This window comes from Camelus ferus, chromosome 4, assembly GCF_009834535.1.
Source record: "Camelus ferus isolate YT-003-E chromosome 4, BCGSAC_Cfer_1.0, whole genome shotgun sequence".
Classification (NCBI taxonomy): Eukaryota; Metazoa; Chordata; class Mammalia; order Artiodactyla; family Camelidae; genus Camelus; species Camelus ferus.
Window position 1 is genome coordinate 36310187 of NC_045699.1, and position 23623 is coordinate 36333809.

General features: G+C 37.4%; 1 protein-coding gene across 1 annotated transcript in view; it reads left to right on the plus strand.

Moving 5' to 3' along the window:
* The first annotated feature begins 2647 nt into the window (after nt 1–2647).
* The window catches only part of C4H9orf85 (chromosome 4 C9orf85 homolog), a 53863-nt gene continuing 32887 nt past the window's right edge, over nt 2648–23623 (plus strand). The window contains exon 1 of the mRNA XM_006194722.3: nt 2648–2975. Within this exon, the coding sequence (XP_006194784.1) occupies nt 2874–2975 (102 nt within the window). The 5' untranslated portion in view covers nt 2648–2873. The remainder of the gene's footprint in view (nt 2976–23623) is intronic.

Here is a 23623-nt window from a genome sequence, read left to right on the forward strand (position 1 = left end):
GTGTAAGTGAGCAGGTGGCACATTTTTATTAGCCCTTTGTTACAGATGGAGAAACTGACTCAGATGTGGTATAGCTTGCCTGGAGTTGTAGACCAATTCAGTGACAAAATTTGGAACAGACACTAATTGCCTAGTTCTGTGTTCATTTAACTACAAACTATCATTTTGCCATGATGCTTTATGGTAATTCTGTTTGCCACAGGAAATAGAAAATTCTTTGTCAGATGTCATTTCATACACATTTCAAAATGGGCAAAGATACTCAAGAAGCAAGCCACTAATCAATTACAGTACTGCCAGCGAGGGACAAAATTAAAACTGCCTAGCCTGCTAAAAATCTAATCCTATCCTTGCCAATTAACCTTATTAATACCAGAGTAGAAGAAAAGAGAGGTCAAAATATGGGTGAGGGTGCTATTCATTTCCTCCTGGATCTCAAGTATTATAGCAACTATTACACAACAGGGACCTTATTTCTTTTATAAGTTGAAACATGACTATCTCCACTGCTCTTTAAGTAAGCCACCACCCCAACTCCCAAAATAACAATTTACCAACAAGTAAAAAATTGGACTTCCAAATTAGAACACTGACAATTATGATCACTATCAAAATATTAGCATATAAGCATATAATATGATTATATGCTATAAACATATTAAAAGACAAACTCAGTATAGAGAAAAGTTCATTTTATTGTAAATCTTTTTAATGTAAACAAGTACTATCACAACATGTATACGCGTACCTGTCTTTTTACTCAGACTCATTAGGCAGTTTTAAATGCTGACACAAGATCTCCAAAATTCTTTTTATTAACTGGAGCCATAAAAGTGAATTATCTTGCAGGTCAAGTATTATATATTACAAAAAAGTATTAAACATGAATATCTTTTCATAACCTAATAGCCCAAATTTAAAGGTCACCCTCCATGTATTCCGTTATTCATCCTTTTGCTTAACAAATCCACCTCACACTGACTTAAGGCACCGCTTAAGAAAAGTTGTGACCTGGCACTGTAAGAAATCCCACCATGGATCAAAGCTTTCAACATTTTAAAAAAAGAAGCCAAGGTTAAACTCTCTTTACAGAAATCCCCCATAACAGTACAATCTAACTTAACAGAACTTTCCGTTTCAGGGTTAAAAAAAAAATCCAAAATAAACCTCTGATTTTTCAATTGGAAAACAATTCCTAATCTACCCTAAGGTTCGAAAACAGGTAAGAGTAAATTTCAACCGTATAAAGAAAAAAGTCTATGACGGCCGGACCAGAACACACAAATCACCAGGCTCGCGGTAGACTGGATCTAAAATCGAGGCTGGCACACACGAGGACACTCAGGAGAAAGCTCTCAGGCATCGCGAATCTCACAGCGAGCCAGGGAGAGGAATGTGAACGTGGCCCCATCCTTCGGTCCACAAGGAGAACAGCAAAGGAAGTGAAAATGAGACCCTTCTCTGCAAGGAGGACCGAAGAGCTCCCCGAGTCCGTCTCCCGCCCCCAGACTCCCGCAACCTCACCCACAGCAAGGACTTTCCTGCCTCTCCCCGGCACCGAACCAGCAGAGAATCTCCACAAAACCCCAGATCCGATCAGGAGTGGCTTCCCCGCCTTTCTCCGGCGCCGAGAGGGATCCCAGTCGCCAACAACAAAGACGCCTCCCGCTCCCCTCCCCCCGCCCGGCCCGGGCTCTTCCCTCCCGCGCTGCGGCTCCCGGCCTAACCCCCTCCCCGAACGCGGCCGCAGCGCGGGCCCCCGCGGCCCCACGCACCTGCACCTGAGGGCCTCAGCCAAGGCGTCAGGCTGAAAGGGCCAGGAAGGAACCTCTGCCGCCGCGCTGTCCTCTACAAGGCGTGATCCGCGCTGCCGCCGCCGCCAGACTCTCCCGGCCTGCGGGCGGGCCCGGCCGAGGAGGTGGGGACGAGGGCTGCAGCCCCAGCGCCGGGACAAGGAAGGACAGCGGCGCCCGAGGGGGCCGGCTCGAGCTCCCGAGTCTCGTCTCGCGCCGGCCCTGCTCCTCCACACGGGTTCGCGTTCTGCTGACTAACGGCCCCGGCGCGAGGCGCTGGAGCGGCCGCCTCCGCCGCCGCCGCCGGCTGCTGTCGGGCCTCACGTCCCGCGCGGCCGTGGTCGCAGCTGCCGCCGCCGCCGCCGCCGCCGCCGCCTCCCTTCCTGGCACTGCAGACACCACCCAGACCCAGCCAGGTCTTTCTTCTCTTTAATCCTTTCTTTGCTCCTCTTCAGCCTAACAGATGCGGAGCTCGCTCTCGTGGCAGGAGGGAGGCTGGAAGAGAACCCAGGGGCGAGCACAGCGCTCGCTAAGCTAAGAGTTGGTCACTGACTGGAGGAAGGTGCCAAACCTGACCCGGGTTCTAGCCTGAGAGCGGGCCGGGGGAGGGACGCGTTCAGCTTAGCCCGATTTCCACCAATCACAAACCACCCCGAGGAGCCAAGCGCCTGGAGAGGCTGAGCTAAATCGGCAGGAGGCGGGGATTGCGGAAAAGAAGAGCCAGTAGAAGCAAAGCTTCCCCGCCCCTCCGCTTTGATGGACTGTCACATTCGGACCAATGGGGAAATTCTCGCTTCAAAGAAAGCAGGATTTACTCGCGAAGTTTGAGAGAGAGGCTGCGGGGAGGGGGAAGGGATCGAGACTGGGGCCCGGTAAAGGAGCCTTGCTGGAGATTTGGGGGCCGGAGGGTATTCTTTGACCTCTGCGAGGAGTCACGTGGGCTTCCGGGGGCGGGGGCAGAAAGGCTGGAAAAGTTCCTTCCGGGTCAGTGACAGAAGGGTGAACTCCGTGGAGTAGTTCCTGGTATCTATCTTTCCTGCATCTTCCTTGTCCCAGCGCGAGGTGATTGTGGTTTCCTCGATGAGCTCCCAGAAGGGGAACGTGGCTCGTTCCAGGCCTCAGAAGCACCAGAATACGTTTAGCTTCAGAAACGACAAGTTTGATAAGAGTGTTCAGACCAAGGTAGGAACCTGCCTTTTGCACTAAATCTGACTACTCCAGGAAGGAATGGTTCCGTGGAGGGGAAAGAGGGAAATGAGAGGAGTTGGCTAGGGCGAATGTGGACCGCAGCCCAGAGTTAGTTTTGGCTGCAGTGCAGCCCTTTCTAAAATGATATTCCCACGCCACTTCTTTGACCTGGATGTGTTGTCCCCTTGTAAATATGTTCGGCGTTCAACATGTAACTAACGGCGTTCTACATTTAACTAATCGTGCAGAGTGAACGGGACCCCCATCAAACCTAAAATGCAAATGGGAAGATAGAGTCAAACGCTCCCCATTTGGACCACAAATTTGCAGTAGGAAAACGATGGCGCGAGTGTCTTTTTCACATTTTGCACCAAGTTTATGCATTCACTATTTCTTTTTGGAAAATCCCAGACCCATAGATTTATAGCGAGAATGTCAAAGCTCTTAAGCGCTCTCTTAGCCCCATTACCAATGTAATAGGGAATATCTGTCTCATTTGTAAGATTGCTTTGAGAATCAAATTATTTGATGAATGTAATAATGTTTGTTTTGCTGCTTATACTCCTTTAGCAGATTTCTTTAAGCTGAAGAAAATTCAGACTACAGGTAGCCAGAGGTCTTGGGTTGTATACAGCTTCTAATTTGCTGTTAGGTATTTCCTCCTATTCCCATAGCTGTATGGAGAGGAGATAATTGAAAACAAGGGCTGCTTGGGGGCCACCATCACATCAAATAAACCTGATATTAAGATAAACTGGAGCTCAAATTTACAACGTGTGTGGCTTAAGCGAGTCATTTAATATTTAATTTCTCTGACTCTTACTTTGGTCTCAAATGAGAAACCTGCCAATATTGTTGTGAGGCTAAACTAAATAATTGTGTATATATTAAAAATATATATATATTTATATATATATAAATAATCTGGATCATAGTACATGTCAACCAAGTGATTAATTTCCCAACATTTTTTTAAGAAAGCGAAATGACTGTTTATGGTAACCAGTGACCTTTTCCTATCCTCTGTCTTCCCTATACAGACATTTAATGAGCATTTTTCATGTAGAAGGCCCTACGCTCTCATGAGTATACAGTGTTCAAAAGAGTTGACTCTGCCTTCAAAGAACTTACAGTTTTCTGGTCATTGAGCAATAAGCACAAAGACAGATAATTATAAATTATGATAAACAAATTCTGATGAAGGGAAGGACAGTTGAGTAAAGAAGATTGAGGAGGAATATTTTCAATTGGATGCTCAGAGGACTGCCCCTTTCCCTTAATTAGGTTCAGATTCAGAAGTTTGTGACCATCATCAGTAGGTAAACCAGAATAAAAAGCTGTGCTATTCCAAATGATGTCTATCTTGTCCTTTATTCTTACTTTAAGTTTTTGCACAAGTGTTTAATTCTGACTGTTTTTCATAATGTGATAAAAAGCAGTTTTAATAACTATTTAGCTACAGTGTAGCTTCTGTACTTCTTGTACTTGTACTTGGTCTGTAAATTCTTCCTAGACTTCTTGTACTTTCTGTTGTGCATTTTCTGGTTTTATCTAACAACCATGTCATTATGGTCTTAAATCTTTTCATGAGTCTTAAGTTCAGTCACTAAGTTTCATTTTACCACTTTTATCATTAATTCCTTTGTCTCTTTTAAATCATGAGGATGTCTCATTTGTCCATTATTAGAACCTACCAGGTGCTTTGTTATTGGAGGTTCTAACAAAAACAGCAAGAAGTATTTTACTGAGAAAAGATCATTAGGTTGATGGTTCATCTGTCTAATGGAGCACTAATAATAGTTGGTTGCATTCATAACAAATTCTTTAACCAGTTATGTGCAGCTGTCTAAAGCCAAGATTTTGTCAGAAGCATCTGACCCTGTTTTCATTCCTGTGCTTTATACCAGAAAGTTGTTTGATTCAGTGACATCTTAACAAAGGAGTGTTAAGATGTGCACAGTTCTCTGTAACTCTTCTTGAAGGACTGTAGTAACAGTTGACTACTTGTACCTCATTATTTTGTAGGTCCTGCATGATAGTTCCCTTTCTCCCCCTCTGCCAAACTTTCAGTTTGGCAGGACCGAAATTAGAAGTTGGATAATGACCAATGTTTTATTGGAAAATTTGTCTAAGTAAAGCACCTGCTCCCAAAAGGAGACAGGTAAAAACTGTCTTCATATACTTGAATATATTCTAGAAGAGGAGAGAAGCTTGTTCTATGGGATTCCAAGTGGCCAAACTTGAACCAAAGGGTCAAAGTAACAGAGATGGATTTCAGCTTAATATAAGGACACAGTCTAATAGTGAGGAGCGTGCACTAGGATTTTGTAACCTCCTCTTCACTGGGGTTATTAAAAGAAGCCTCTATACCCATTGGCCTGCAGTGCCCTCTCATGACCTGCAGAGTTGAGGTGGAGATGGGAATAGTTTAAATGTCTTCTAGTCATTTTGGTACTAAAATGTTGATTATATCAAGACAACCTTGTGTCTATTACTGAAAAGGCAGTGACATGTAATGGAAGGACACTGGGCCAAGAAAAAAGAGCCACATTTTAGCCCCAGTTAACGTTGTTTATTTTGCTTTGTGGTATTAGACAGTTTACATATAGCTTTTAACCTATACTACAGGGTTAATACTATCTCTTGTCTTACTTTCCTCTCATGTTTGCTGTGGAGAGCATTATAAAAATATTTTTAAGAAATAGTGGTACAAATATGAACTAAGCATAATGCATATGAAGTTTATGTGGACTTGCAGTTACTCGAAGCCTAAAAAAATTAATTAGGGAAGAAATGCATATTTGTTGAAGAATATTGAAACAACAGAGAAATGTATAAAGTAAAAAGTGAAAGTACCTTTTTCCAGGCCTATTCTTCTTCAGGTGTACTCACTGTTAGCAATTTGATATGTATGTTTTTAGACATCTAGCACAATATATATAGTACATGTGTAATAAAAACATGTTTCCTTTCTCATTTAGTAAAGTAGGTAGGTCAGAACGTAGAGATAAAGCTCATTCTTTTTAATAGCTATATAATATTCTACAATATATAGGTAGATTAACTTATTTAATTGGTTTCCTATTAATAAACATTTGAGTTGTTTTCATTTTTTCACGATGACAAATAAAGCTGCAGTGAAATTATTGTATTCACATATTTGTTCGACGTATGTTTTGTGGTTCCAAACATTGTGCTAGATGCTAGGGGTATAAGGTTGGGCATGATATACAGCCATGCCTTTAACTGAAACTTTGGTGGGCACTGTGACAGGCAATCAAATAATCTTTCAAGTATGTTAATACAAAAGGCAGCAAGAGATATGAAGGAAAAGCCTAAGGGAACCCTGAGAGTGTCTAGCAGGAACTCATGATTAAGTTTGTAGGGTTTAAGAAGGCTTTCCTGAGATCTGAAGGATGGATAGCACTTAACTAAATGAAGTGAGAAGAGCATATATTATCTTCTTAAGGATGCTTTTTGTTTCACATGTGTGGTTAGCATTGTTTTTACCAGCATGTCTGAAAGTGTTAGGGCCCCAGGATCACTTGATCTTCTTGATAGGGCAGGAGTTAATTTCATGGTCAATTCTAGATCTCACTTTTAGGGAGTCATAGTATATATTAGTATAAAGTATCCAGATGTTTTGCAGTTCATAAAAAGTTATTTAACCAAAATTTGTTTGGCTTCGGAATCCTTTTGTTTGCATAATACCTGTTGAACATGAATTAACTTGACGGGAATACACATTTTGGGAAACTCTGGTTATTACCTTGAAATGGAAAAGGAAAATGAAAATCTGAGGTTATACTTTCTATAAATAGTTTTGGAAATACAGTTTTGTTAATAATAGCTAATGCTGGGTATTTATGTGTGTTAGCCACTATGCATACTTGATATATATTATCTAAGTTGATCTTCAAAATAACCCTAAGATAGAAGCTACAATTATCCCATTCTGCATATTGGGAAGTTAGGACTTAGAGGTGAGTGATGTAACCAAAGTTACATTACTAGCATGTGGCTATCCATTGATTAGGTGAGGTCTATTCTAGGAGACCTCAAAGAACAGGTAAATCAAAAGTCCCTTTTTGTGTACGTGTATTGGTATTTGTTTTTTAATACTGTATTTTTGTTTATAGTAGAAGCAATGTGAGACCATATTAGGTTTGGAACAGAGATGAGCTTTATTGCCACTGCCCCTAAACAGTACCTGTCTGAAATGTTCCAGAGAGTCTCTCCTCACAAGGTGTGGCCCCTTGTGTGTCACATATCACAGATATGGGCTGGTTGGAGCAGGTCCCATCTAATCAGCCAGGGCTCTGGAGTAGGGGTGGGGCTCCTCTCACTCCGTGTGAAAGCAGATACTAAGCAAGTCAGGTCCCTCGGCTCCTGGTTTAGACAGAAAGCTGTCTTAGGTTTAAGGTGGTATGATTACATTTATGCAGCAGAACAAGATTCTGTGTTTACAAGAAACTTTATTCACAATAGTCAAAAACTGGAGGGATAAAAAACAACCAAATATCCTTCAACAAGACAATAGATAAGCAGATTGTTTCAATCAAATAATGGAATACTACTCTGCTATTAAAAATGTTCTGATACTTGCAAACATGTACGTAAATCTCAAAAACATTGCGTGGAAGGAAAGAAGTCAGGTGCTTCTCACATCTACAGAAATCTAAACAGTGGTTGCCTTGGGTGGTGGGGGTATTGACTTAAGGGCTCAAGAAAACTTTCTGGAGTGATGAAAACAAGATCACAAGAATGGATGCACTTATCAAAACTCAAATTGAGCATTTAAGGTCTGTGCGTGACACTGATATAAATTTTACCTCGATTAACAATAGATATTACAGCAAAATGGCTGATTAACCACTCAAATGTCATTAAGTTCTGTTTTTGTTGCTTTTTGTTTGGAGAAGTTGTAGAAAACTATCTTTAACAGCCCTTTTTTAAAACAATACTATTGACTTCTCCAGAAAGAAAACAAATGACAGGTTGACATTCTAACATATTGAATATCTTCATTAACCACAAGTCAGAATAATTCTAATAGCTGTCCTCTAATATTTTCCCATTTTGTAAGCTTTTATCTACACAGTCCAGTCATGACACTTGTTTATTTGTCTCTGTAAGAAGAATACAGACGATCATTACAAAGTGGATCTTCTAAAATTACTGCACCTGGATCTTACTTTTCCCTAGTTTCATTCCAGGACAGAGCCATAATAATTTAGTTGGCCATGTTGCCTGGTGCCGTAAGATCAATGAATAAAACCTTGCTAAGGAAGAGGGTACTGTTGGTAAGGCTCATTTTGTTCAGGTATCTTGGAATCAAATGATGTGAGATCTTTGTCCTATCTCCTCTAGCCCAAAGATGTACTTTAGGAAATGGTTTAAGCTAATCTCTGGTGTGAGTAATTTCAGTATAAGTGATGGAGTGCCAGTCATGGGAATAAATGTTATTCTTAATGGGCTTAAACAATTAAGGGTTAAATAAGTGGGTAGCCATTGAACAAATCTGCATTAGGCAGCAATGGATTCCACTGTAGTTTCAAGGTAACCATCCTAGGCACTCTAGAGATCACCTGGGATTCCCTGTGATCTTTTCCACATTGGGAAATGTTCTTTGATACATTTCATCAATGCTGCCTATTAAGTGGATTTAAATTAAATGTATCTTCCTCCCAACTGACTAATTAATATACTTTTTCAATTGACAAGGTGGCTTAATCTATGGTATGCTGGGCATTATGATATACATAAGAATATTATACTAAATAAAAGTCATAGTGCTAGTGAATATTCACTATTTTGAGTATTTTGAAGTATTCTTTTATTATTTACCTTTCATTTTCTCTCCTCCCTTTCACACAGAAGTAATCTCACCCATGTTTTGGAATATTTCATATATCTACATTTCCAAGGTGCTTCCATTTGAAGTAAATCAGTTCTGCCTGTTTCTTACTATTGATGCCTTCAGCAATATAATTGTTTTTTTCTACATCAATCATATGTTTAGACTCTTCAGTTTATGTACAATGAGTGACAACTAAAATTAACTTGTCCTAATTTGGTCTATGTGTTAAGGAATAGTACTATACTCACTGTTGGATTATAAAATTTTAGAATTATGTTGTCAACCCTTGTTTCTACATAAAGTTAAATACTACCCTGTTAGAGTATTCTCAGAGTTCTTCATCTAGGTAAATTAGTTCACCTGACAGGGGAAGTCATAATTTATATTAACTCTCCCCCAAATGGGTCATCTTCCATTTTGAAAAACACTGTGTAGTATGTAGTGGCGCAGTTAGACAGAGAAGCGCAGGGCTGAGAGCTACACACAGGCTGCTGTGGCATTTGTTATTTTAAGCCGTAGGACTCTTTCCACACCTGCACAAGTGTTATTGTGAGGTCACAGGCAGGTGTACAGAGAATCCAGCTTTTCCTCAGAACAATCCCTGCTGCTAGCTCACTCAATCCTCAATTGTTACTGGTCTTTTTCTCACCATTGACTTTTGTGAAAGGAGAAATGAAATGAGAAGGGGATAAAGGAATAGCTAACATTCCTTTCTGGGATTTTCCTTATCACTCCAGGCCAAATAGCACTTAAACGTATTGAGTGAATTAAATGAACATTCCTCTTCTAAACTCATCTGTTGTGTGCAAGGCTCTCTACATGAAGGTAATTATCATTAGGATTCTTAGTCGCTAACTTAAGCAGAAAGGGAATTTATTGGAAAGATACTGAGCTGTTCTTGTGAAGCTTATAAAAGGTGTTTGTTTTGGCTGATTTTTTTCTTTTCTTTCTTTCTTTTTTTTTTTTTTTTTAAATTTTAGTGTTCAAGATTCTCAGGTTGGCCATTATTACTGGGAAATTTAATCCTTGTTTGGCTATGTGCTAATCCTAACTTGATATAATCTTCCAACTTTTTAGTGCCCCTCCCCTAACCCTTCCAGTTTGCCTCCTGTAATTGATAGTTTATTATCATCCAACAAAGACATAGTGTTGAAAATAAAATTTCTTTCACTTTCTTGCCCTGATTATTCCTGGGAACTCTGTTTCCCTTTAGTCTTTAAGTAATGATGTTTTTTCATCCCACATCTTCAACTTTTAGAACCCTTTCTCCCCTTTGCTGCTTCAGTCCATTTTTTTTTCCTGGCTCAAAAACCCAAGCTCTTCTGAAATACATGCCATCAGGCTATTATCCCCTCCAGACCTGTCCTTACTTCCTAGTTATACCTCCTCGTTAGTACCTGGCTCACTGCCTTTCCACAGGTACCCTGTCATCATACCTAGTGATTGCTACATCCACATGGATAATCAAACATCTGATCTCTCAGCTTTTAGATTCCCCCACAGAAATCTACTCCCTTAGTCAAACGTTAAACTTTCTCTTCCTGGTAACTGCTCAACTTATAAGCATTTTTTAAAAAGAAAAAAAGAAAAACTGACTATCATCTGCCTATCTGGTTTCTTTATTCCTCTAATAATTTTTTTTAAACTTCCACTGGATGCTCCTGTCCATTAACTCTTCCACGTTTCGCTGAGCCTCGTTCATGTCCTTTTTTCCCTTCTCGTGTAGCTTGCAGTCCATGTTCCATCAGTATAACTGCTCTCTTGTATATACCTCAAATCACTTATTCTTTCCTTCTGTGGTACTTGCCTGACAGAATCCCTTGCTTAGATCCAGCTTTCTATCCACTATTACATCTACCAAACTACCTTCATCCTTACCCATACACTCTGCCTTCCTGTTGCAGTGGATGAAATGCCTGTCCCTCCCTAAAACTAGCTTCACTTGCACTGTGGAGTTCATACCGTCTTTCCTACTTAAGGATGTAAAGATTTAAGACTACTCAGTTGTCCATGTTCTGTTACATCATCAATCTTTCAGTCTATAATGGGTTATTTCCATTTTTTTTTAAACCCTCCTTAGATAGAACCCATGCTCTTTTCTAGCTCCACCCTATTTCTTTCTTCTTCTTTATGGAAAAGCTCCCAGTTTTCCATTTCTTTACCTCCCATTTCTTCTATCCCTATTTAAATAATTTTTGTGCTGACCATTCCACTAAAGCAACTCTTGTCAAGGTCATTGATCTCTGTGTTGCCAAATCCTTGTTAGTGCACAGTATTCATCTCAATTGCTCAGCAGCATTTGCCTCTCCAATGCTCTCCTGAAATATTTTTTTCCTTCAGCTCTGTCCATGACTTAAAATATCATCTTTATGCTGATACCTTCTGGATCTGGAACTCCAGGCCAACCTTTATCCTAAACTGCAAAAGTTGTGTGTATTTAACTACCTACTTGACCTCTATTCTTGAATAGCAAAAACGTTTCTCAAGCTTAACATGGCAAAAAAAGAACTCTTAATTTTTCTCTCTCAAACCTTTTGCTCCTCCCATGTTCCCCAACTCTGTAAACAACTCCACTATTTACCCAGTTCCTCAAACCAAAAAAAAAAAAAAAAAAAAAAAAAAGTTTACCCTTGATTCTTGGCCTTTTCTCACATTCTGTGTTTCAATTTATCAGCAAAACCGTCAACTGTTAAATTATTTCAATTTTCATAACCTTCTCACTTTTGACATATTGTTTACTTGTTTACTGTATTTAAGCAAGCCACGTTAAAATATGATTTCTATGAAGGCAAAGATTTTCTTTATATCCTCAATATGTAGACCAGGGATTGGTACATAAGAGGTATTCAATAAGTAGTTGGTGATTGAAGTAAATAATTATAGCAGTGTATTAAATGTTGTGATAAGGGCGATACCATAGTAATTCAGAAATAAAGGGAGAGAAAGGGAAAGTATCCTCAGGAAGATAGTTTAGCTTGGAGATGAAGGAGAAGTTGAATGGAATAAGAGAAGAATGGAATAAGACAAAGGAAAAGTAGGTGCTGATGAGTTTGTAGGTTGTAGGTCAGGCAGTTGAAGGAGTTTAATCTGAAAATGAAATGAAAAGGATCAGGTAAAATTGTTGTCACACTGGAGAATATTTTGAAAACAAGGCTTTTCTTTTATTCATTTTTTAGGGAAGAGTTCCTGACATTTTGAAGGCTCCTCAGTAATATTTGAGTGTATGAATAAAGGTCCTCTTAAAGCAAAGAGCAAAAGGCAAGAAAAGGCTGAGTCTGTGAAGGTTTTTTTTTTTTTTCCAAAACAAGATGATAAATAGGTATTTATGGTTATTGCCAAAATGAACATATTAAATCATATGGTGGCAAAGCATAAGAATGAAAGCCTGTCTTGGGTAATAGACTCTCTGGTTAAAAGACTGGTTGACTAAGACCTTTTCTACCAAAAAGGCTAATTGAATGGATTGATCTCAAGCTGTGAATTAGAATTCTAGTGCTGTCAATTTAGGCCATCATTCGTATAAGTAGACGTGGTCTGTTTTGTTTTGGTTTTGATCAGATTACTTTGAAGAATAAAAATATTTTGAAATGTATGCACTGGGTAGGAAAAAAATTTTTTTCAGATTTCACGTGGGAGTTTTTGGATTTGTGGCCAAAGGGATCAAGCTCTTGTTCAGGAGAGTAGCAACATGGTGTGGTAGAAAGTCGTTGATCTTGGAGTCCAAAGATTTAGGTCAAATTCTCTATTGTTTACTGGCTATGTGATTGTAGACAAATTTCTTAACCTGTCAAGGTCTTAGTGGGTTTAGCCATATTGTGAAGGTTAAGTAAGGTTTATGGAAATGCTCACACAGTACCTGGCATGCAGGGTTAAGAATTCTGTAGATGCTAGTCCATCCTTACTAAGATGTTCATCATGCTCACATGCTACTCCCTCAGTTATGCCCTTCTTGGTTCATCTCATTGGAATGTCTTCCTCCTTTCCGATGGCATTTATTGCCCTCACCATACATATGGTGCATGTCATATTAGTTATTAGTATATATGTCTTGGCTTCTTTCTCTCACACATACATACACAAATGCCATCGATCTCTAGAAGGAGGAGCTCAGCATTTTTTAAAACTACTCATGATGTACAGTATGTACCTGTAGCAGCAGTTCTATGCTGTGGAATGAAGGAATGGAAATCAAGTAGTTCTGACACTATACACTTGATTACTGTTCTGTGTTAATTTATCTGTCTTTATGGAGCCCCTGTTAATGTATCAAGCATTTGCAAAAGATGAATATGATATGAAACCTTCATTCAGGGATCTCAGACTAGTAACTACTCTAAAAAGTGAAAAAAGGTAAATATGGAGCATCTTCACTTAAACATTTGTTGAAGTAAAAATACAACATGTAGAAAAGTGCAAAAATCATAATAGAGTTCAATGAATTTTCACAAACTGAACATGGTCATGTAACCACCACTCAGATCAAGAGAATGTCACCTCTTCTAGTCGCTATCATTCTCCTCCTTGAATAACCACTATCTTGAAAAATATGAACTATTTTTAAACAACCTTAAAGTCATGGCTTTTGGGATCAGAGGAGAGAGAGAGAGAGGTTCCTGGATGATCGGTAAAAAGATGACCTTTCAGAAATAGTATCAGTGGATATAGACAAGCATCCTGACAGATCATCTTAACTGTTTAAATATACAGTACAACTTGATAAAATCCTTCTTTGAGCTGAAAGTGGTGTGATTTGATTTTCTAAGTGATTAATTTGGTCCCTGTAGGATTTTTGACTTCTAAAAGTATCAAGAGTAAATTTGAACTTTGCTGTAGCTTTGGAGCTGATATTTCAACCCCAATCCTAAATCTCTCAGTTTGTCTACTTATTCATAAGGTTGAAAGACATTTTTAGAACTTTATGGGGATATTTTCTTAGGTATTTTGTCAAGTTAATTTCTAGTTGGAGTAGTTGGATTTACATGCTAAAGTTAATATAATTATTCAAATTGTCCTTATGGAACTAAGTTGTATGACATATTTTCTTTTTTCTTTTTCTTTGTTTTTGCTTTGGCAGAGCTATATATTATTAAAAAGGAAGTATTTATTCTTGTAGGTGATAGAACTATGTATATATAATAATTTTCAGTGATAATCCACCAACAATAGAATTCTATTGTAACTTTATATTAATCACACCTGGTTTTGAAAGTTACTTGATGTCGTAGGCCATTTACAACACTGTGGATATGAAATACCAAGCTAAACTAGGGATTATTTTAAATGCTTTGTTGTTCTGTGAAGATTTATATATTATTAAATGCTCAGCCCTCTTTTACAAGGTGGCTGACTTGTTTGTTTTGAAATTACTCATGTCACTGAAGTCATCAATTTGAGTAATACATTTGACATCATGGTATATACTTGTATATGTGACTGTTCTGTATACCATCATTAGCCTTTATCACAAGACATAGTAATATGATACCATGTTTCCTGTAAACGTGAATGGTTATAGGACATAATGCTAGATCTAGTTTTTAATAAAGGTAGAATAGTCATGTGGGATAAGTTGTCATCTATCATCCATATAAAAGTTGTCATCTATTATCCATATAGTTACTTTTACATATGTGATGCTGTTGCTCTAATTTAAACTCCCTGTTATTGAACCATGGACAGTTCTTTGACCCTCATAAGATGATTTCAAGGTCAGCTGTTCCCTAGTATATTTAAATAGAAATATAAGTTGTTGTGGTTCGTCTGGTTTATTGTGGTAATTAACTCTAATCTTAGGGATCCTCTAGGGACATCTTTATTAAGGCCTTCTTTTTGCTACCCAGTAAGAAAAATCAGTCAAATTTTACTGAGGCTTCTAATTCAAAATGGCTAACTGAAAACATGCATTTATCTTTCTGTTTTCCCTAAATTTTAATGAAATGACAGAAGGAAAAAATAAAGTTACAACATTAGAAAACTAAAAAATCAGAAAAGAAATTTAAGGTATTAAGTAAATGGGATTAGACTGATTCAACTAAGCGATTTATGAATCTGTAATATAATACAGATGGAAGTCAGGATTTTTCCAGCAAAACTCTAGAAATATTACTATCAGAATTAACAAGATCTGTACCAATTCTCTGGACCAAGTGGCTTTCTCTAACATTTGTCCTCAAGATAAAGTCCGAAGAACAACTCACTAAAGTGGGGACAGGTCATGAAAGACAAAGGCAGAACAATATTCCTGATCATTTCTGATCTCAGAGCTTAGCAAGGAATCCCTTTACTTAGAGGCAACATACTTCCTATCCATACTAAAGCAAAGGCTATCAAGCTGTTAATTTTTATCCTATCAGCCAGAACCGGGGATTATGTAATTAATATCTGAATTCACTTCCAGAACAATGGCGATTCTCAGTTCTGCTTAAGTAACCCATTCTATATCTGCTACTGATTATTCTATAATAGTACTATCCAGAAGAGCTTTCTGTAATGATAGAAATATTTTATATTATTCCTACCCAATATGGTAGCCACTAGACACATGTACCTATTGAACATTTGAAATGTGCCTGGTTGTCCCAAGGAACTAAATTTTAATTTGATTTAAATTCAGTTTTAATAACCACATGTGGATAGTGGCTACCATATTGGATAGTATAGACCTATGCTCTCATTTATAAATATAAGTAGACTACTGAGAAGTTTTGGAAAACCAAAACTATGAGATGCATAATTGGAAACTCTACTTCCCATGCCCAGTTAACAGAGGTAATATAAGACACAGAAGAGAACTTTGAAAAAGTGTATTTGGTACCCACCTTAAATGATTCAAAAAGCTCTCAAATTCCATAAAGCAGGATAGGCTGCTGTTAAAAAAAGAAGAAGCCTATAACATTTTTTTTTTAATTACAATTGTGGTTACAGAAATAAAAATATCTTAATAGGGTGGCTAAATAGCAGTATGGACAAGACTGAAGACTAACTTACTAATTTGGGAGATCAAGCCAATGGATCTGTCTAAAACAAGGTGTGAAAGGTCAAAGTGAAAAAAATTATGAAATGAAATTTCAGATATGGAGGATTGAACTAGGAAAGCTACTGTCTAAAGGAAATCCAGAAGGCAAGGAGGGTGAGGAAAAAAATGATGAAAAGTAATGAAAAAAACCCAAAATTTCTCAAAGTTGAAGAAAATCTTAGAACTTCAGATAGGAGGGTTCTAGACATATCACAGTGATATTTTTGAACACCAATCATTTAAAAAATGCAGAGAAATTCCTACAAGCTTCCAGAGAGCCCTTTGGGTGAAAAAAGCATAAAGCAACAATCATCCTGTAGGCATGAGACTTCTCATCTGCTACTTGTTAAAAAAAAAAAAAAAAAAAAAGGTCAAGGTCTACAAAGTGCTGTGAAGAAAATATTTTGAATTTAGAGTTCTTTGTAGAGCTAAGCTATGGCTTGGATTTCAAGGCTAAAGAATCATCCAGATAAATCATTTGGCAAAATGTTGTCCAAAAAAATGTACATAGCTAGTGATATACTACAGGATATTACGAAGATATGTAGTAGAAAAAACAGTGGTGAAACTAGAACTTAGTAAGACTAAGTTAACTTCTAAATAATCATTTAATGCTGTTATATGTGAATCATAAAATAGAAGAGGTAAATTATTTGGAAGATAAAATTTATACTCATAATTTCAGATTTCAGCCAAATTTGGGAATTAAAAATAAAAGCAAGCTAAAGATCTTGTTTTGGGGTGGTGGAGAAGCCACAGAGAAGAAAAATCAGTATCATCATTGAAGCTTTAAAGTCTGAGTGCCCATTTTTTGTTTTGTGTGTATGCTAAGCTGTACGGAGATGAAAATAAGGCCTTGTTATATCCTTCATGGGGTTGATAGTGTAGCTGGGGATCTAAGACCAGTGTACAAGAGTAATAGTAAACAAACTAGAAATTTTACTAACACCTTATAATAGAGAAAAGACTTTTGATTAAAAATAGCTGAATTAAGAGTTTGAAATGCACTTTTAGTTCAATTAATAAAGCAAAAAATTAAACCACAATATTATTCGTGTAACCTAGCATTAAAAACATGGAGTTCCTTCTTTCTGTAGAAGTGGTTATTTGAATCACCTTATTCTCTGTCCATTATCAAGACATATATATTTCAGGAAAGGCTGAAACATATGGCCCGTGTGAATATCTGTACCTAGTCTCTCCTCCTTCTGCTTGGGGATGAACCCCACTTCTGGTTTTAATACTTGACTGGTAGAAGTACAAAGAAGTTATGAAGGAAGATGAGTTGCTGTTGTTTTAAGTTAAACCTGTCTGTCACATTAGACTTTGATCTACAACCTTTTGAGGACTTATTTTACAAGATTAACAATAGTCTTTAAAAACATAAGAGGTCTTTCCCACAGAATGGGAAAGACCATTCCCAAACTTTTGCAAATTTGCCGTCTCCCTCCCTTTGTCCCATTGGGTTAGGGCTGAATAAAACAAAAGAGTTTTTGAATCTCAAGGCTACCAATCAGCCTTAAATATCTGGTAACTCAACCACCCTCAGTTCAAATCCTTCCAAAAGCCCATTTTGAAGAAGCTAGCCAATTAATCTCTTATTCTAAAAACTATTTTAACTCATTGCAACATATTGTTTACTCTTCAGATTTACTTCTTGCCCATTACCTTTGTCTCTCCAGCTAGATGTGAAGCAGTGTGAAGAAAGAACTGTATATTGTAAATCTTCTGAGTCCTTGTGATGCCTGTCATGGTACCGAGTACACATTAGCTCCTACTTTTTTTGAATTGTTCCTGTAGACAAAAGAGAGGTGGTCATGGTATATGCTCTCCTTATTTCTAACCTGTGATACATTTTATACTTTGACATGTTGGAAGGAGCCCTAAGCTTGGTGTACAGGAGTAGACTCTTTAGACTCCTTTCTGTGTGGCTACTGAGTCACTACCTATAACCATGGGTAAGTTATATCAACTCTCTACAAATTAGAATAACAATTGAAAACAATACTACGTTCTTCCTTCCACAGGGGGCTGATGTAAGAATAAAATAATAACTATAGGACAAATTCAGATATTAAAAAACCATAGAAATAAAATGTAGTAGTGTTTTGTTATAGGTGATTTGCATCCTTCATTTCAAAATATACCATAATTATATCCCTTAGCTTTTTATATTTTTGTTATCAAAAACATCTTTGTTTCTTTTTAAGAATGAGAAAATGCTCTCAACTGAAGTTAAGTAAGTCACATGTAAATACTGTACTCCAAACTAAACGAATCATGGCACAAACCTAATTTTTTCCTGATGTGACTTGACTCCTGAGTTAGTTGTCAGCATATACAGGTTATTCTTATGACATTGTAATATGACTAGAGCAAGGGAACTATCTTTGGAGAAGTTAACTAATTTCAGTATGGCAATTGTCCTTGTATACCTGTCCCCAAATAGTTAACTCATACAATGCTGATTTATTTTAAAAGATAAAATCATTTGGCTGTGGACATTGCCAATTATTATGCTTGAAAGAGTTAAATCCATAAATTCCTAAAATATGCTATCAGGAGGAAATTAATATCATTGTTCTTTTCTTGTTTAATACATGTTAAATAATGGCTGGTCAGTAGTTTTTTAAGATCACTAACTTGGGGCATAACAATACTGGTTGGATGAGATCTCAAAATGTGACTAAACTTTTAATGAGTGCTTGTAAAAACACGTGTGTTGCCTCATGACACTATACATTTGCTGCTTGAGTAGGGCTTTTTGCATTCCAGTTGGATTGTACATAATTGGCCCATGTAGCTCTCTACTTAGTTTACTCTTTATTGTTTAGGTCTCAGTGTATTGAATATCTGTGAAGAACATGGTAGAAAAGCAAATCCTCCTCTTTTAAAACATTGTTTAGCAAAGGTAATATTTTCTTTCCTAAATGAACTTTTCTAACTTTGGAATTTTGTTTTGTGCCTTTTAAACAAATAATATCTAATACTGCAAGGTTACCTTGGAGCAAGCCAGCAGGTTTGGCCCAGTTTGCACAACTGAATATACCAGTGTTAGAATTTGAGTCAAAACACAAGACAAAAACAGACAAAATTTTACTCTGCAAAATTTTGTGCTTTTTTTTTTTCTTTTAATATTTAGAAAGCCTTGAAAGCTGTAGGGAGATACTTTCTACTTGTAACTTTAATAAGAATGCCCTAAACTAAAAGGCATCTTTTTATGGGTTCTGCCTCTGCTGTCCTGATTAATTATGTGACCTCAAGCAAATCTCTTAATTCTCTGAGCCTCAGGTTTCCCATCTGCAAAATGAAGATAATTATGCCTGCCCCTAGCCACAGGAATGTTCTAATAATAGCAGCAGGGAGAATTTTTATAAAGGATTAGGCATGTGGTTTATACATTTATGATAGCAGTCTTTTATGTAAAAATTACTTAGTTTGCTATTATTTTTATCATTAAAACCAAAAAGACTTGTTTTTGTAATAAATAAGCCATGTAAGTAAGTAACTCTCCCCTAAGAATGCTTTTATCTAGACACCTGACCAAAGTACAGTCATGTCCCATAGATGTGAAATCACTCAAGGACTTGCGTAAGCAAAGGAACATTGACCAGAATGTAAACAGCAAAGCTAGAAATACATGTATTTACTCTATCTCCTCTAGTTTTGATACAGACATCCTCTGTTGGAAGAGAAAGTATCAGGATCTCTCTTCCCTGTCCTTCCCCAAAACACTCATTACTATCCTATTAAGAGGTACTATTTTCTATATTTTCCATATATTTGATGATGAGAGTAACATGGGGACATGAACCCAAGTAAGGGCAGAAACAAAGGCTGAGAATCACTGATCTAGAAATTACCCAGATTTCCCAGCACGTTCCTAATTTTAGATTCCATAGCTAATTGAGATTTGGTCTGATGTTTGACCTTTTAACTAAGGACAGAGTTAAAATATAGGGAAGAGCAAAGAAAAAATAATTTCCCAGCTTTCAACATGTTTAGATTTGGCCTAAATTCCAGGAATAGGAATAAAGGCCAGAAACTATTGATATAAATTCTATTTTTCCTGACCATGAGGAAGTCAGAGTAAAAAACAGATGATTTCTATACAGTGCAGTACTAGTGTGAATCATGTCTGAATTAAGGGGCTTTGGATATACAGAGTGAGAATCTAGGATAAATTACATTTTGGGTGATGTCTTTTGATATTATAAAACTTTGGAAAACCTTCTTAAATAGCAGTTCTTCTGGATTCCTTATTTGTGTCTCTGACAGCTTTTCTAGTCAGTTCTGAGGTTGTTTTGAAGACTCAGATATTTGATACATTACTGTAGCATGCAAATAGTCTAGCTAACACTGTATGTTTCAAAGGTTTCTCTAAGTCACTTAATTGGAAATCAAAGTGCATCTTTCCAGTGAAGTGATACTCTCAGTGGAGAAACTATAAACCAGACTGAGATTTAGTTTCTAAAAGAGAATCGGTATAGAATCGTGGGAGTTAGAGGGCATGATCTTGAGCCCAGGTTGTATGACTTTGCAGATGTGTAATTATAGGTGGATTATTAAACCTGTCTGAATTTGTTTCTTAATCTGTGAAATAGGGATAATACTATTTCTCCCCCAAGGGAGTTGTGAGGAAGTGATGTAATTAACTGTGAGTATTGATTTTTAAGCAGAAGGTACTATATAAATGTCATTATTATTATTATTTCTTCTCACATTAACCAGTGTTGTTTAACTATAGTAATCATTTTTCTTTCTAAGGAAAAGTATATCACCTCCTTAGTAGTAGTACTCCAAGCAGCAGAGGGGAGATAGGGAACATATTCTTTCTGGAAATGTTAACTTGCTTCAGCTGCCTAAGGCGGTGGTTCTTAAACGTTGGCATGCTTAAGAATCATCTGGAGAGCTTATATAAAATACAGAATTCCAATTGCTAGAAATCACCAATCAGTAGATTTTGGGGTTGAGTCCAGGAATCATCTTTCTTTCTTTCTTTTTTTCAAAAATTTTTACTGAAGTATAGTTGATTTACAATGTTGTATTCCTTTCTAGTGTACAGCAAAGTGATTCAGTTATACATATATATATTCTTTTTCAGTTTCTTTTCCATGATAGGTTATTATAAGATATTGAATATAGTTCCCTGTGCTATACAGTAGGACCTTGTTGTTTATCTATTTTATATTTAGTTGTTTATATCTGCTAATCCAAAACTCCTAAGTTATCCCTCCTTCTTTATTATCTCCCATGCCTGTGCCCATCTTTCTATCCCCACTGCCACAAACAAATTTAGTGTTTTAGTATATTATTTTTAGGTTACTACAGCAACTTCCTTACTGATCTCTATACTTCCCTCTAGTCTTGTCTTTAACCGCTGCTTAGGATCTTAGTCAGTCAGATCCCTTTCCTGTTTGAGTCCAAATTCTTTAGTTTGGCAAACAAGTTCTCTTGTATTTTAGCTCATTTCTCCCATTCTCCTCATACCCTGTTGTTTGGCTCTTCCTAACTGCTAGCAGTTTCCCCAAATGACCATATACTTTCTCATGCTTCCGTGTGCCCTTCCCTCTGCACTGGCTTTTGCACTTTGTTTAGGTAGAGGATGATCTCAGAGCACCCTTTGTTTATCTCAGTTATAGTAATTTACACTGTCAAAGTGGCAGTCTCTTCATTTACCTGCTTACTAGCTCAAGGGCAAGGACTTCACCTCTCTTTAAAAAACTATATCCCTAGTATCTAATATATGCCTGGCCATACTAGGTGTTCTGTACATCTTCTGAGTTGAATGAGATGGGAAATACTACAGGGAATTTTGGAGAATGGCTTGTAAGGCACAGCTGGAATTTGAACAAAGAATTAAACTTCAATACGCAAGTATGGAGCAAACAGAGATACATTATAGGCAGAGCAAAAACTTGGAGAAGGAAGGCAGAATGTGATATCTTTACTACCAGATTTATTTACTTGGGAGTACCCAGATACATAGGCAGGAAAAACAGGTGATAGGACCTGAAAGGGAAGTAGAGATCAAATTGTGGGGAGGTCAAATTGAAAGGGAAGTAGAGATCAAATTCTGAATACCAGTCTTAGGAATGCCTTATAGAATGTAAATTTCTGACCAGAGGAGGCATATGGCTAGACATCTATTAAAACATAACTGTTGACAGTTTGGTTTCCCTTTCTGTATATTTTTTAGTCTCTAATCCATCTCCCATTTGGGAGGCCACTTTAGTAATACAGATCAGAAATGAGGACCTGATATACAGAAGTGGGGGGATATAAAGTAGAAGACAAAGTTGGGGACATTGCGGAAAAATTGATTTTGTCAGTATTGGCATTTCGGTAAAAAGAGAGGGAGGAGTCAAAGGTGACCTAAGATTTTGTACCTAAGGCTACAAGAAGACTTTAAAAATGAAGACTGAAACAAAGGAGGAACAGATTTTATTGCTGAGAGAGTGATTGCTATTTAGTTCATGGATTTGAGGTATTTTCACAGATTTCCATGAGGAAGAAAATAGGTATCCATCATGTAATCTGAGTTATCGGGAACTCCAGAGAGGCATTAGGATTCGGGACAGAGTTTTGGATATAATCTTCACTGGCTCCTTATTGAGGACTGTAGTTATGGGTTAAGCTGACTAAGAGTAAGGAGTGTGGAAAGAAAGGAGCACTACACAGACACCTAGATTAAAGAGGAGACAGAGACAGAGGGAGAATGAGTGGTGAGTGAGTGAGTTGATGACTAAATATTGAGGAATGGATAATTTCAAGGGACAAGCAGAGGAAGAAGTATTAGCAAAGGATCTTGAGAAGGAGCAAATGGAGTTTGGGGTACAATCCTACTTTGTATGGTGAATCTTTTTCAGGAATAAATTATTCCTAGGTAAAACCATTGACATTTCAACCATGTACAGCAAAATTCTGAGGGAGAAAAGGCTTACTTCCCACAGAACTGCTCTGACAATAAAGCTATTTCTACTTAGAGAAGTTACTCTTGCTTATTTATTTACTAAAAATGGCCCATAGTTTATAATCAAGATGGCTCAAAGAAAATTGAAAGCACATTACCTTGAAATACTGTGTCCATGTGTTTCAATTGTCGTAAGGCAAATTTCTCTTGTTCTCAGGAGATTATTCTGCTTATGTTCTGCTTATAGTTTGTTTTTAGTGTTGCACTATGGGTCCTTCTATAAAAATATTTTTTAACGTTCATAACATGTCCTCCTGAATTGTGCCTTTTAAAACAAGATGGAGGGAATTAAAAATCTTCATTCCAGAGTACTCTTTGTTCCAACTGACCACACCTTTTAAAAAGATGTGACAGGTTTATCAGTGCAGTGGTTTTGTTGTTAGAATCCTTCAGAAATATTTGCTTGTTAAAATACACAGCACCAACATATTTTAATTTTTCCTTAAAATTAAATGAGTGAAATGCACTTTGGAAAAAAATTGCTTTCTTAATAGGTTTTTCTACTGCCAGAAGTTATTGCAACAGCATGTTCCTGCCTGTAGGCCGGTGTGGCTCCATTTAAGTGTCTGTTTGCATTAGGTTTGTCGGTGAAAATCTGGGTAGTTTGCATGGCTGCTGAAATAAATCATTAGGTAGTTTGTACATAGACCTTCTCTGTATAATTGCAACTGACAATGGCTCTACCCACTTTTTGAGAGAATAGTCCTCTGTTTGGGATGATCAGAACTCATTTTATATTCAGTCTTTGGAAGAAGATACAATTGTTTATTTTTGCAGATGTCACTTGTTAAAGA